Source organism: Camelus bactrianus, chromosome 4 (assembly GCF_048773025.1).
Source record: "Camelus bactrianus isolate YW-2024 breed Bactrian camel chromosome 4, ASM4877302v1, whole genome shotgun sequence".
Taxonomy (NCBI): Eukaryota; Metazoa; Chordata; class Mammalia; order Artiodactyla; family Camelidae; genus Camelus; species Camelus bactrianus.
In genome coordinates this window covers 33,838,423-33,851,678 of record NC_133542.1, presented here as the reverse complement: position 1 = coordinate 33,851,678, position 13,256 = coordinate 33,838,423, and the positions used below count along the sequence as shown (strand labels likewise).

The 13,256-nt window shown below is 42.5% G+C and overlaps 1 protein-coding gene across 4 annotated transcripts in view; it reads left to right on the top strand.

Annotated features, from left to right (window-relative positions):
* DOCK8 (dedicator of cytokinesis 8) overlaps positions 1-13,256 on the top strand; it is a 223,889-nt gene that overhangs the window by 163,836 nt on the left and 46,797 nt on the right. For all 4 annotated transcript variants that reach the window (XM_010967902.3, XM_074361655.1, XM_045504974.2 and 1 more), the window contains 3 exons: positions 3,511-3,606; positions 8,393-8,542; positions 10,241-10,354. In XM_010967902.3, the coding sequence (XP_010966204.2) occupies positions 3,511-3,606; positions 8,393-8,542; positions 10,241-10,354 (360 nt within the window). The remainder of the gene's footprint in view (positions 1-3,510; positions 3,607-8,392; positions 8,543-10,240; positions 10,355-13,256) is intronic.

Sequence of the window (13,256 nt, the reverse complement as noted above, 5' to 3'; positions counted from 1 at the left end):
ACACACGCACACATGCACGCACACACACTTTTGCAGCCCTGTCCTATACCCCCCATTTTTTGACCACCTAAGTACCTACTAACTTAGTGGTTCTCCAGCTTACCAGGCACCAGAAGTACCTGGTTGGCTTGTTAAAACTAACTGTTGTCTCCTACCCCTAGAGTGTCTGACTCAATAGATGTGTAGTAGGGCCCAAGAATTTGCATTTCTGACAAGTTCCCAGCTGATGCTAGTCCAGGAACCACACTTTGAGAGCCACCGCATTAGCTTCTTTTTTTAGTAAAAGGAGAGTTGGGGATGATTCATCCTCAACAAAGTGAATGGCAATAATTAGGTATCATTTATTTCAGTACTGTATCAGACATGAAAAGCTTCCTTGTAATTTTCTAATCGGTCCTACCAATGAGTTCAAAGACTTTACTAGCTGTTAAACTGCTCACCAGTTCTCTATATTAACAGAATTCTCCAATTGTTGTCACATCCTGTGTGGTCTAAGGAGTGGGAGATTTAAAAAAAAAAACTATCTTCCCCAAGTTTTCTCCTCTGCCAGGCACCCATGAATCTCAGCATTTTAGTAGTTACTTAAGTTAAAGTCCTGAGTGTCTTTCAAGACCCCCATTAAAATGTAAATATGCTAATTTAAGGATAACACAGGGAGCTATTTGCAACAGCTAACACCACAGGGATATGTAAAGGCTCACTTTGGACTTTGGGGGGAGGTCTTGCCAGGGTCCAGTGTGCCAGACTTGGCAGTAATCTGGGCCCCATATGTCTGGGGAGAGGGACCAGGAGTTAATTCTAAAAGGAGAAGTGAAAGAAGATATGGCCAGGTGCTGAAAATAATTTTTTCACTTACTCTAAATCTTAGCTTTGGGCTTTGCAATAACTGATTACAAGTACCATTTTCCTTCATAAGAACCATGAATTGTCTACAGCCTGGCTTCCCTCTGGCAGGGCCTGATTTCTTCTGGGTACAATTGCCTTGTTTTGATTTTGTTTCTGGTCATTTCTATGACCAGAAGAGAATCATTTCATTTCAGAGGGAAGTGTAGCCATTGTGTTTCCTTAATGGCTCGGCAAACAGGGCTTAGCTGCTTGCCTATTTTCTGTAACCTCTGGAGCAAGGTGTTCTTGTAACAGTGTTGCCTGGTAAGCAACATAAATTACTTTAAGAAGTGGCTTATCCTCCTCTAATCTCCTCTTGCCATAAGACTCTGGCAGTCAAACTGACCTATTTTCTAGAGGTTACCTTTGAAGCCGGTGAAGCATGTCTTTCCTACAGTGGGAGGATCTGGGTGTAGCCAGGTGACATCACGGGCAAGCTTAGACCACCTGCTAGATTAACATGCAGCCCTGCACCTCTCCCAAGTGGGAGAGTGTCCCTTAAGTCTCACAACAGCACAGAAACATGTTAATGTGTATTAAGATTATAGAGATTTGACTCACCTAACATAATGAGATGGCACTAACGATAAGCTGAAATACTTCAGCATTCTCCATTTGTCCCGATTAACTGTCTGGAGATGCAAATAGGATACTCAGGCATCTGCATAGAGATTTTTCCCATTTGTCTCCCTTTAGTTTAGCTGAGTAACTGTCAGATTTTCCTGTATAGAAGAATCAGTATGTTGTGTTGCATGCCTACTGTACAGTATGGGTAATTTTAAGGTTTGTGAAAGGTCAGCTTTGCTCTAATTAATTTTCACTTTGGGTATTGACTTTAAAACTTAATATACGCCAGTACTCTAGAGTAGAAGTAGTTTCAGCTTTCTTACCCACTGAGCAAAAAAAAATGAGTTCAGCTGTATTTATTCTAGGTTATATGGTTGTAAGATGAATGAAATCCACAGAAAATGCCCCGACATCATTTTTGCCATCAATTAGGGTGACCAACATCCCGGTTTGCCTTGGGATGCAGGACTTTCCGTTTTAAGGTCAGGACAGTGTTGATGAAAAAAAAGCCCAACCTAAAGTTGAGAATTATATTTTATTTAAGGACATTACTAAGAGCTATAGCCTGGGAATTAACCTCTCAAATAGCTCTGAGGGACTGTTCCAGAGAGGTAAGGGAGGAGCTAGGATATATGGGAGTTTTTGCTGAAAGAAAAACATGATTGAACATCAAAAGACTACTGCCAGTCACGAAAAACAGACATCTCAAGTTAATGATTTTAGTGCTTTTCAATGTATGGGAAGATGCGAGAGTCTGGGCTCACTGAAATTATTCCTTAGATATGCATCTTAACTGTCTAGGGCCAATATCCTGTTTTCTCCATCCTGAATTCCCCTCGGGGTGCACTGTCAGTCAGTCGGCTACAGTGGCTGATGGCTTGATGGTGGGTCACATTTGTTTACTGAAATGGCAGGTGACATTGTTTTTGTCCACAACAGACTCAGGCAAACAGATGAGTTGATCACCCTACCTTTGGTCTTAAACTTGTTCCCCATTAAAGCTGTTGTCAAGAGCATTAACAAGTATCCAGACAAACTAGGGAATGGGGAAGATGCAAAAGGTGTAAAAATCACTGTCTGCTATGTTTGCAGTCAGATGAGCAGTCAGATGACTTCATGGGAAGTATAGATGGGAAGTGTAGATGCAAAGTGGAACTGAGAAGCTTTTCAAGCATCTGACAACCCTGGGGCATAGAGGTTTAGGAGCTGGGTGAGTTCAAGCTGCTACCGCTGTGCCTTTTAATGCAGATGATCCACTCATAAACCCAACCCTTCACGTTTCCCACAAAGCCATAGTGGGATTATAAAAACAAAACTTGTTCGTCTGGAAGGGAAGGGAGTTGAAATAGCTCCCTGCACCAGCAGTGTCAGCATCACTTGTGAACTTGTTAAAAATGCAAATTCTCAGGTCCCACCCCAGAACTACTAAATCTGAGACTCTGGGAGTAGGCTCAGCAATCTGTTTCTTTTCCCTTTTTTGGGGGGTGTGGTGTGGATTAAGTTTACTTATTTATTTATTTTAATGGAGGTTCTGGGGATTGACCCCAAGACCTCGTGCATGCTAAGCATGCACTCTACCACTGAGCTGTACCCTCCCCCCAGCAACCAGTTTCTTAATGAGCCCTCCAGGGGATTCTGATGCACATTTAAGTTTGAGAACCACTGCTACCAACAGAGTTTATCGATGAGAAAACAGAGGATAAGGAGAGGAATGAATGGCTTACACATGGTCACATGGAGTTTATGGCAGGATCTGGAAGGGAAGTAACAGACTGTCCCAGTTCTGACTGCCACCCAGGATTGCGTCCCCAGTAGAATGCAGGTTCACTCCCCTGCTGAGGACATCCCGTCAAACCTAGTTCTCCAGGAAGTTACTACCTACTTAAACTGCCCTCCAGCCTCAGATTATTTCAGCATTGGGCTTGCCATCCGCTGTACTCTAAGACATCTAGGATGCATGCATCAGCACTCACAAGCTATTATAATTGGGGTTGGTGAATAAAGCAGTTAGTACAGACTGCATTACATAAGTGTGATGTTTTTGTGTTTGTTGTTCAGCATTTCCATGAGGAGCTTGCCCTGCAGATGGTGGTCAGCACTGGAATGGTGAAAGAAACAGCCTTCAAGTACTCCTGGTTCTTCTTTGAGCTTCTGGTGAGATTCTCGCATGTGCCTACCTAGACTCCACAGAGCACCAGAAGCACCTTGCAGACAGGCAGTGAGGTTTCCCAGATTAGGAAATGACATTTTATCTACTGAGCTGCTCCTGCAGAAAACCTAGGATCATTCCTTAAATTTTAACTCTCCCTCACCTCTTCACCCATCTTCCTCCAAATCTTACTAATTCTACCTGGGAAATCTGCCCCTGCCTGCAGCTTCCTGCCATCTTCACTTCACCCCGCCTGGCCAAGCAGTCACCAGCTCTACAATCACTGCCTCTTTGCCTGCCTGCATTCATTTTTGCCCTCTGCGCATCCAGTCTGCATAGGGCAGATAATGACACTCCCCTCTTTAAAACCCTTCTGTGATTTTCAGGGTATTGGAAAAAAATCACTTTTTTAAAAAAATTTTCCTGGGTGGGAGGTAATTAGGTTTACTTTTTTTTTTTTTTTTTTTTGATAGAGGTATGGGGATTGATCCTAGGACCTTGTGCATGCTAGGCATGCACTCTACCACTGAGCTATACCACCCCCCCCACCCCCGCCCCCGCAAAGCACACATTTTATCATGGTCTAAAAAGCCCTTGTATGACTCTGTTTCCCTTCATCCCTAACCTTCTCTTAGGCTCTGTCCCCCCTTCATTCAGCCACAATGTTTCCAGTTTGGTTCTTTGAAGATGCCAAGGCCTATTTATTAATTATGTGTTATAAGCACTATCCTGAGCAGTTATCCCCAGTGCGCACATGGGACCCTGAGGCTAAGTAAGGATTTGCCCAGCGCGCTCAGCCACAGAAGGGCAGAGCGTCAGTTCCGCAATGCTCTAGTCCAGGTGCTATTCCTCTGCCATTTTGCTTCTCCTTGGAAGCTTACAGTTACAGAACATTTTCTTAGCCTAACGCACGAACACGCAAGACTTCTGTATTCCAAATGCAGCTTTAGTGCAGTGCCGCAATTATTATTTCATTCCTAGTCGGAGTGAACTCAGCATCACTAGGCCTAGTGGCTCCTCATGGCATTTCAGAGCTCTGTGTTAAAGGCAGTTGGCATTCTCTGCAGATATACTGGTGACTCTGTCCTTCATATAAGCCCAGTAACAGTTGGCATTCCAGAGGGAGGAAAATAATAACATCTAAAATGTACTGAGCGTCTTACTCTGTATGTGCCAGGCACCGTTGTAAGCACTGTCTCATTGGATCCTCAGACAACCTCCAAGCAGGAGCTTTCCATCACCCCCAATTTACAGATGGGGTTGGAGGAAGGGTGGAGGCCGTGAGGAGGAGTCTCCAGGTCAGTACCACTTCACTGCCCCTAACTGCAGGGAGCTAAGAACCATGGAAAAGGTGAAAATTGCTTTTGATGTTGCACATTTATTTACTGGGATTCTGTAGGCCCAGGAGAGAAAGCAAAAGCTAAAGCTGATAGCCCTCCTTCCCTCTAGAAGTCCCTTATGGTAAACAGATGCAGAAGTCGGAAACAAAGTCCTACTGATACGAGCGCTTGGAGGGCGTTGGTTAACATGCAGATCACCCAAGACACCCGCGATCCAGGGCTCTGAAGGTTATAAGCTAAGTCTGTCAGGGTCCTGGCAGGACAGCGTTGGCATTGCTCAATAGGGTTAACTGAAAAGCACGTACAGAGGTACTCTGCCCAGGTTAAGGGCAGGGTTACAGGAGCAGAAAAGGGTTGGTGAGGCACCCAGGGAGCAGGAGGTGCTGGAAGTCTTTCTCTCTCCTAACTCTGAAGAAGCAAGGGTATGGATCAGTGTAACTGAGGCCGAGAGAAAGCTGAGGCAGATAAGAAGGTCCATGTGACAGGAGCTGGTATCTTAGAGAAACACTGCTACTGCCAGAAGCAAGCTGCAGCAGGGATGAGGGCAGTGGAGTGGATGTGTACCCAGACCACTCTCCTCCCGCCCATTGGTCCCCTGCTGGTGCCCCTTATTGGCCGCCTGCTACCAGAAGCCCAGTTTCAAGGAGTCTGGGTGATGTAGTCCATAGAGATCAGCTTCCTGGGGCTCAGAGATAGATGGAGAAAGGCAAGAAAGGGAGCTGGGGGCTGGAGTGGAGGCCAGTGGAAACTATCAGCCCCAGCCAGAACTTTGCAAAGAAACTGATCTCAGGCTCAGACAGGGCGCCCAGTCCTCCATGCGTTGCTTGGTCATTTGCCTTACAGATGCCCAGGAAGTTGTTCCAAAACCAAAACAATTTTTTCCCCAAGAAACTTGAAGAGAAAGGAACTACAGCCTCCTTGGGCTTAGCCAACAACCTGGGCGATTTAACACCCTTTAGTTGTATTGATGACCATGTGCTAATGAACAGCCACTTTGGCATCAGAGTGGTTGAACACAGTCCTTGGGCAGATTTCACACTTGCTAATGAATAAATCCCCATGCTTCTGGAAATTGCTGAGCCAGACTTTGGGGACCCAGAGATCAATGGTGACCTAATTTACCCAGGACATAAAGTTCTACACCAAGGGTTGCTTGGGACCCCTGCTTTGAATGGGTCACAGAGGCCAGTGTGGAGGCCTTATCCCACCCTACAAATAATGGGCCCAAGATCCACTTTTATTTCTACTGGATGTCCCTCTCTGGAGATGCAAAGGACACAGTAGCCGGCAAGTTGCTAACAGTCTGGCAAGAGGCCATTAGTTGGAAATACGGTATTGTGAGAATTATTTGGTTGTGGGAGGGCCAAACTCAGCTGGCAGGAGCAGAATACAACAGTGGGTTCTAAAAGCCCGGTGCTGGGGTGGGTTAGACAGGGAATCAGGAGCAGGTAGCCCAAAACAGAGGGGCCTCCATCTTCCATCCTTTGTTAGGACCTCAGTGAGAGAAGCACTTTGTCAGACAAAAACCGGGTCCATTCCCCACCTCTCATTTGAGTCCCCCACCAAGTGCGTGGGACTGTTGGGTACAGACACGTCTGTGTTTTCTGAGCCAAGAGGGACTCCACAGTGAAGAGAAACTGCGGTTCTTACACTGGGTGTCGGGATTTTATGATCGTAAGTCTTCCTCAAGCTGGCTGTGGCATTATCTGAAGATAGGAAACCCATAAAGCCTTTCTGTTTTTGCTTCTTAATTTACCTCTTTTTTGTTGGAGTATAGTTGATTTACAATGTTATGTTAGTTTCTAGTGTACAGCATAGCAATTCAGTTATACATATATATATTCTTTTTCATTATAGTTTATTATGAGATATTGAATATAGTTCCCTATGCTCTACAGTAGGACCTTGTTGTTTATCTGTTTTATATATAGTAGTTTGTATATGCTAATCCCAAAGTCCTAATTTATCCCTCCCCCCTCCTTTCCCCTCTGGTTAGTTTTCTATGTCTGTGAGTCTCTTTCTGTTTTGTAAATAAGTTCATTTGTATCATTTTTTTAGATTCAACATGTAAGTGATACATATGATATTTGTCTTTATCTGTCTGACTAACTTCACCTAGTGTGATCATCTCTAGGTCCATTTGTGTGGTTGCAAATGTCATTATTTCATTTTTATGACTGAGTAATATTCCATTGTGTATATATACTGCATCTTCTTTGTCTAGTCATCTGTCAGTGGACATTTAGGTTACTTCCATGTCTATTGTAAATGTTGCTGTTAATACCTATTTTTTTTAATCTCTTTTTGTCTCAGTGCTAAAGAAAATTGCCAGCCCTGCAGTCTCAGAAACAGAAATCTGCTATTAGTGCATAAAAGTTCTCCCATGTAGCACTTGGGAGTGAAATCATTTTCCCACACACTGTCTTTGTCCCTTCTTCTTCCTGCCCTGATCTAAGGGGTCGCCTTTAAACAAATGTAGTTTAACTCCTAGAGCCATTTCGCTTTGCAGTGACTCTCAGACTATCATGGACGTATTGATGGAAAGAGTAGGCCCTCCAACCACAAGCTCTCCCAGTCTTTCCCATCAGACTTACTAACAGCTCTGAGCAACTTCCAACAAGGAGAAGACACAACCTCAGACTGTATCCAAGGGAGTTGTATTGACCCACAAATCTACTGGCCCAGAAAGAAGTCCAAAAAATAAGCATGATCTTGACTTAAAATTGTGGTCAGCATTGAGCCGGTGTTGTACTAGTCATAATACAATCAGTGATGGACATACAAGTTTTTATTTAAACTACATATACTTACATATCTATATATAATAATGATAGATAGATAAATATGTATACTTGGCAAGTTAGTCATATAAACCTCAAAACATAATTTCTCCAAGAGGCAATGTTCCAAATAGTGGTTAAGTTTCCAGCTGGCATACTGTAGAATTGTTTCTAGAAGAACTATTCTCCCCATTCAACTTGAAACTTGACACATGAGGAACATTTCTCTTTGCTGTAGTTTCAGGGACAGAAATGACTTCAGTTCACGTCAAAACCAGTCTCATAAACAGCTCCTTTTTCTGTAATGTGTTGTGTGCCACGATAGGGAGGTACCTCATTGGCCGTGGGGGTGCTGCCTTCCCAGTTAAGAGCAGGGGAGTCTTATGACTCTGAGCTAAAGAACTGAGCTCCCTGGCTTTGTCAGCAGCAAGAAGGAAGCCCTCTGACTTGGGGTCAAGAAGAGGACACCCTTCCCACCTCCTGCCGCCATGGTAACCATCCACGTGTCAGGAGCATTTTTCAGTCCAGCGCCTGCTTGGGCCACCACCAGCACAGATAAAGTGTTAGAAAGTCCATTGTTAGTGAGCTTTTCTTCCAGGCTTTTCCCCTTTCCACAGCATACAAACAGGTCCCCAGTCACCATGTTGACATTTCCCCTATCTTCTCTGTAGGTAAAAAGCATGGCCCAGTATGTACATAATATGGACAAACGGGACAATTTTCGGAGGACTCGCTTTTCTGACCGTTTCAAAGATGACATAACTACTATTGTTAATGTGGTCACCTCGGAGATTGCAGCCCTTTTAGTAAAACCTCAGAAGGTAACTGTGTCCTTCAACTCTTTACTTCATAAATTTTTACATTAGACATATGTTATTTGCATAATCAAAGAAACAGTAATTAAGACAGTAATTAAAATGTAACTAAATACAGTGTGTTACGCATTAGATGGGGGCCTGGGGTGGGGCAAGGGGGTGGCTATCAAGAAATTATAATGGTTTGCAATAGTTTAAATTATTGCATCAATGTAGATATGAGAGAGAATATTTTTGTTCTTAGGAAATACACTCTGAAGTACTATGGGGTAAATGGGAATATTTGCAACCTACTCTCAAATGGTTCAGAAAAAAAATTCTATATGAAGAGTGATAAAGCAAATGTAGCAAAATGTCAAGTATTGATGAATCTAGGTAAAGTTATATAGGAGTTCTTTTTACTATTCTTGCACCTTTTCTGTAAATTTGAAATTATTTCAAAATAGAAAGTTAAAAATATGTAAAAGGAAATAAAGCAAAATTCTGAAAGGTAACTATAAAATTTGAGTCAGCAGTGATCATTGTTAATTAATACATTTATCATTATGAAGAGTTGGTATACTACCATGTATTCGAGAGAAAAAAATTCCATTTGGTTATTTCTCTTGGCAAACTGTGAGAGCGGCAATGGTACATTCATTTTGGCAGCATGAAAAATGAGGCAGAGTGAGGAGGCTGATAAATTTTCCAAAAGTCACACAGCTAGCAGCAAAACCAAGACTGAAGATTCCAAGCCCAGAATACTCAGTTACATAAACTGTCCAGAAGTGGCCCATGTGGAGGATGCTGAGAGCATGAGGACTTGCCACTCCGTGGTAACCATAGAAACTTCTTTATCGGGTCTCCATAGCCGTGCCAGTGGCTAGTCAGCTTGGCCTGAATTTGCAAACTGCATGCACATCCTAACAAGAGGAAAATATTTTCAAATCATATTTTCAATATTGTCAGAGCAAACTGATTTATCATTCTGAGAATAAAAGACATAAAGATGAAAAAGTGAACCCCCGATTGCTCTGAAGTGCTGTAAAATCCCTCATAAATATGAGCACTGAGAAGTAATAAAAACAAAACTCTGGCCTCAATTCATGCAAGAGTTCACTCTACCGTGTATGACTCTGACCTCTCTTAGGCTGGGAATGCTGTCTAATTGGAGAAAAAAAAATCCTTAGGTTAAAACTGATTCTTTCATCCTGATTAGGTTTTCTGCAACAATCCTTACAAATTAACAATCTGTCTCGTTGAAGATATTGAATACATTTCAAGTTACTTTTGCCAAAACAGTAGTTATCAGAATCAAATAAATTATAGAAGAGCAATATGATAAATATGAGAAACCAGAGTGAAGAAAAATGTTTGCAACATAATGTTGAATGCATAAATTCAGGACCCTATTTTATACAGAGAATGAGCTCAATTATATTCAGAAAAATACGCATTAGGAAAAAAGCCTGGAAGGAAATGTACCTAAATAATAGCAGTAGATAAGGAATTACTTAATTCAGTTTAGCACTCAGGGAATGAAGGAAGTTTTGAATTACATTTGCTGCCATTTTACAGGGTTGCCTGCTTTGCTCAGTATCTCCCAAAGGGGTGCTGGCTGAAAACATAGGACCCACCTCTCCCAGCTTTCCCAGCAGGGACCTGGGAGTTTATGACCAGAGTTTCCCACCAAATGATGTGGGTGTTTGTGTGTTTGTTTTTGAGGAAACTGAACAGGCGGAAAAGATGAACATCAGCCTGGCTTTCTTCTTGTATGACCTTCTCTCACTCATGGATCGTGGCTTTGTATTTAACCTCATCAAACATTATTGCAACCAGGTGAGTTTTCCCTCGACACAACCGTGCACAGTTCCTGCTTCCTTCCCATCAGCGTGTCACTCTCTGCCGTGACACGTTCACTTATTCACTGCCAAGTTAGACAGCTTAACTCTTGCACATTCTGGGTTTTGTGGTACATTCTCCACGTCATTTGTTTTGTAGCGTGGACATCACAGACACACTGGTTTGCGTGGATTTACCAACCCAGCACAGAAGGGCCAACAAGTTACTCTGTGGGAACTGAAATTTGTTAGTGAGATGAGCTGCTTTCCTAAATTTAACATTTAACAGAAATTACATGACTGTAGCATTCAAAGTATGGGGCCCCTTTTCACATATTAGGGTGATTAAATTGCAGTTGTGAAATTCTGACATTAAGGAACCCTGATGAAAATCAGTCAAAGAGACAATTTCTCTGAGCACAAAGCAAATACTGTCGTCCTGTGGTGTCTGCAGAGGATTGGTTCCAGGATCCCTCCCCAGCTCCTCCACGGACACCGAAATTCATGGATGCTCCAGCCTCTTAAATAAAATGTCACAGTATTTGCATATAACTTATGCATATCCTCCCGTATACTTTAAATCACCTCTGGATTACTTATAATAGCTAATAGAATATAAACTTGATGTGAATAGTTGTCAATACAGTATAAATTCTATGTAAATAGTTGCCAGTGCAGATTCAAGTTTAGCTTTTTGGGACTTACTGGAATTATTTTTCCTGAATATTTTCAACCCTCAGTTGGTTGTACCCACAGATACAGAAACTGTGGCTATAGAGGGTGACTGTATTTTATAGTCCATGGCATCTTATCAGTGCCACCTCCCCAGATTTTCAGATGGAATTCTTTTGTTCACTGTCCTCCTCAAACTATCCCCAAAATAGAAGTATAAGTAGCAGTCATTACTGTTGCTACTCCTTTCCTTCCAGAGTCCTGCTTTAGCCACTATTACCACTATCACTGCCACTGTCATCACCACCTGCCACCATTGTCCTCACTGCCACCAGTGTCATCACTCACCACCTCCACCCCCCTCACCACCTCTACCTCTGTCACCGCCATCACCACCACTGGTTTCTTCCTATGCACAAAGCACTGTGTTATGCACTTTATAGAAATGGTATCGTTTGATCCTTGCAAGATATTATTGTCAACATTTTGCAGATGGTAAAGCTGATGTTTAGAGGAGTTATGTAACTTTTCCAGGGAAGAAAGAGCCTTGTCTGCCTAACTCAAGGTTCAGTGGATTAATCACTCTGTTCTACTAGGCCTGCCTGGCTCTCCATGGTTAATCCCTTAATGACCTATAAGTCATTCAACTTCTATTGGCCTCATTTCCTCATTTGTAAAATAAGTCTCTCCCCTCCCCCACCAAAAGACCATGACTTTCCTAAAGAGATTCCTAATAAGGACTTATAAAAAGGGAACCCTAAAGAAACATCAGAAGTCCCAGAGCACCAACGCCTTGTGCAGCCTGACCTCCTGATCCCACATGGATCTTCTGTCCCGGTTCCTCCAGAACAGAGTGGTGGAGGAATATACCATTTTTTGCCATCCCTCTCAGGTGTTTTTGATGACAAATCACTAGATGGTTTGCAAATATAAATTAACTTCAAATTAATTTCAAAACTTGAAGTTGGATATATGGAAAGGCGAAACTAGAACTCTACTATAGGCCTGGGTTAACTTCTGTTAAAGAACAAATTTATCCATGACACTTGTTAAACTGTAAGGCAGACTTTATTCAGGGCAATCATGATATCTATAGGGACCACTGCTTTGGGTTTTTCGGTAGGGGAGAAAGATTGAGTTTGACTCTGAATGTGACAGGAAAAATGCCAATTTATAGCCAAGGAACAAGGTAGAAACGGTCAGTGAGTGAAAAATTACTAAGGAAACATCTGGGGTAAAGGGAGAATTCTGGCAAAATGAACCTAACAGGATTCTTGCTGAAGGCAGGCCAGGGTGATCAGATACCACCTAGGGGATGGTGAGGGATGAGGAATTTGGTCCGATCTCAAGAGTGATCAGATGTCAAGGGTGGCGGATTCTGGCTTAACTGATTTAGCAGGATCCTTGTCAAAACTGGGCTCTTAAGGAGTGCCCAAGGCCAAGCCTATTTGAAAAGGAGCTCAGAGCAGTTTGACGAGAGTTTGGTCAAAGAGAGAACAGAACCTTTGTCACTGCTCACATAGAGGCAGTTTTTATTACCAAAATACAAATAAAATAATCAAAAGGAGATATCTGCTTGCCCTGCAAATACACGTTTTTATTTTTTTCTCTTTCCTTTCTTTTCTCTTTTTAATATTTTCCTTTCTTTTGAGTATACTTCTAATTTATCCCTCCTTTTCTCTCTCTGTCCTGTCTCAGCTGCCAAAGAGCCTTAGGTTAGGAATCCAGAGACCTACGTTCTAATCCCAATGTTGTCCTTAAACACCTCTGTGTTTAATGAAGCTTCAGCATTTGGGGAAGTAGCTTCCTAGTCTGCAAAAAGCCAAGGTTGGACTAGATTTCTACAGGCTTTCACGTTCTGATTCTATGCTCTGTGTCTGCCTGTGACATTCATGGACATTGCTTAGCACAACTAATAGCACACAGGCCTAAAAAGACCACTGACCCCAATGGTGATTTAACTTATTGGTCCCAGCTATCTAGACACAATGTGAACATTGTTACCTGAGGCAAGTTCAGATCTTCCAAAGTCCTCTGATTTGCATAACCTAATTCAAACATTTTGTCATGTTTTCTATCGTTTCTAGATTTTGTGACCGTGAGCATTATCTTAGCCATTTATGACTAGTCACTAACAATAGACAATAGACAAATCTAGTGTTTTAGTTGTTCTGTGTCACTTTCAATGAGCCACTAAGTTAGCACCTATCCCTTTCCCTTGGGTAGGG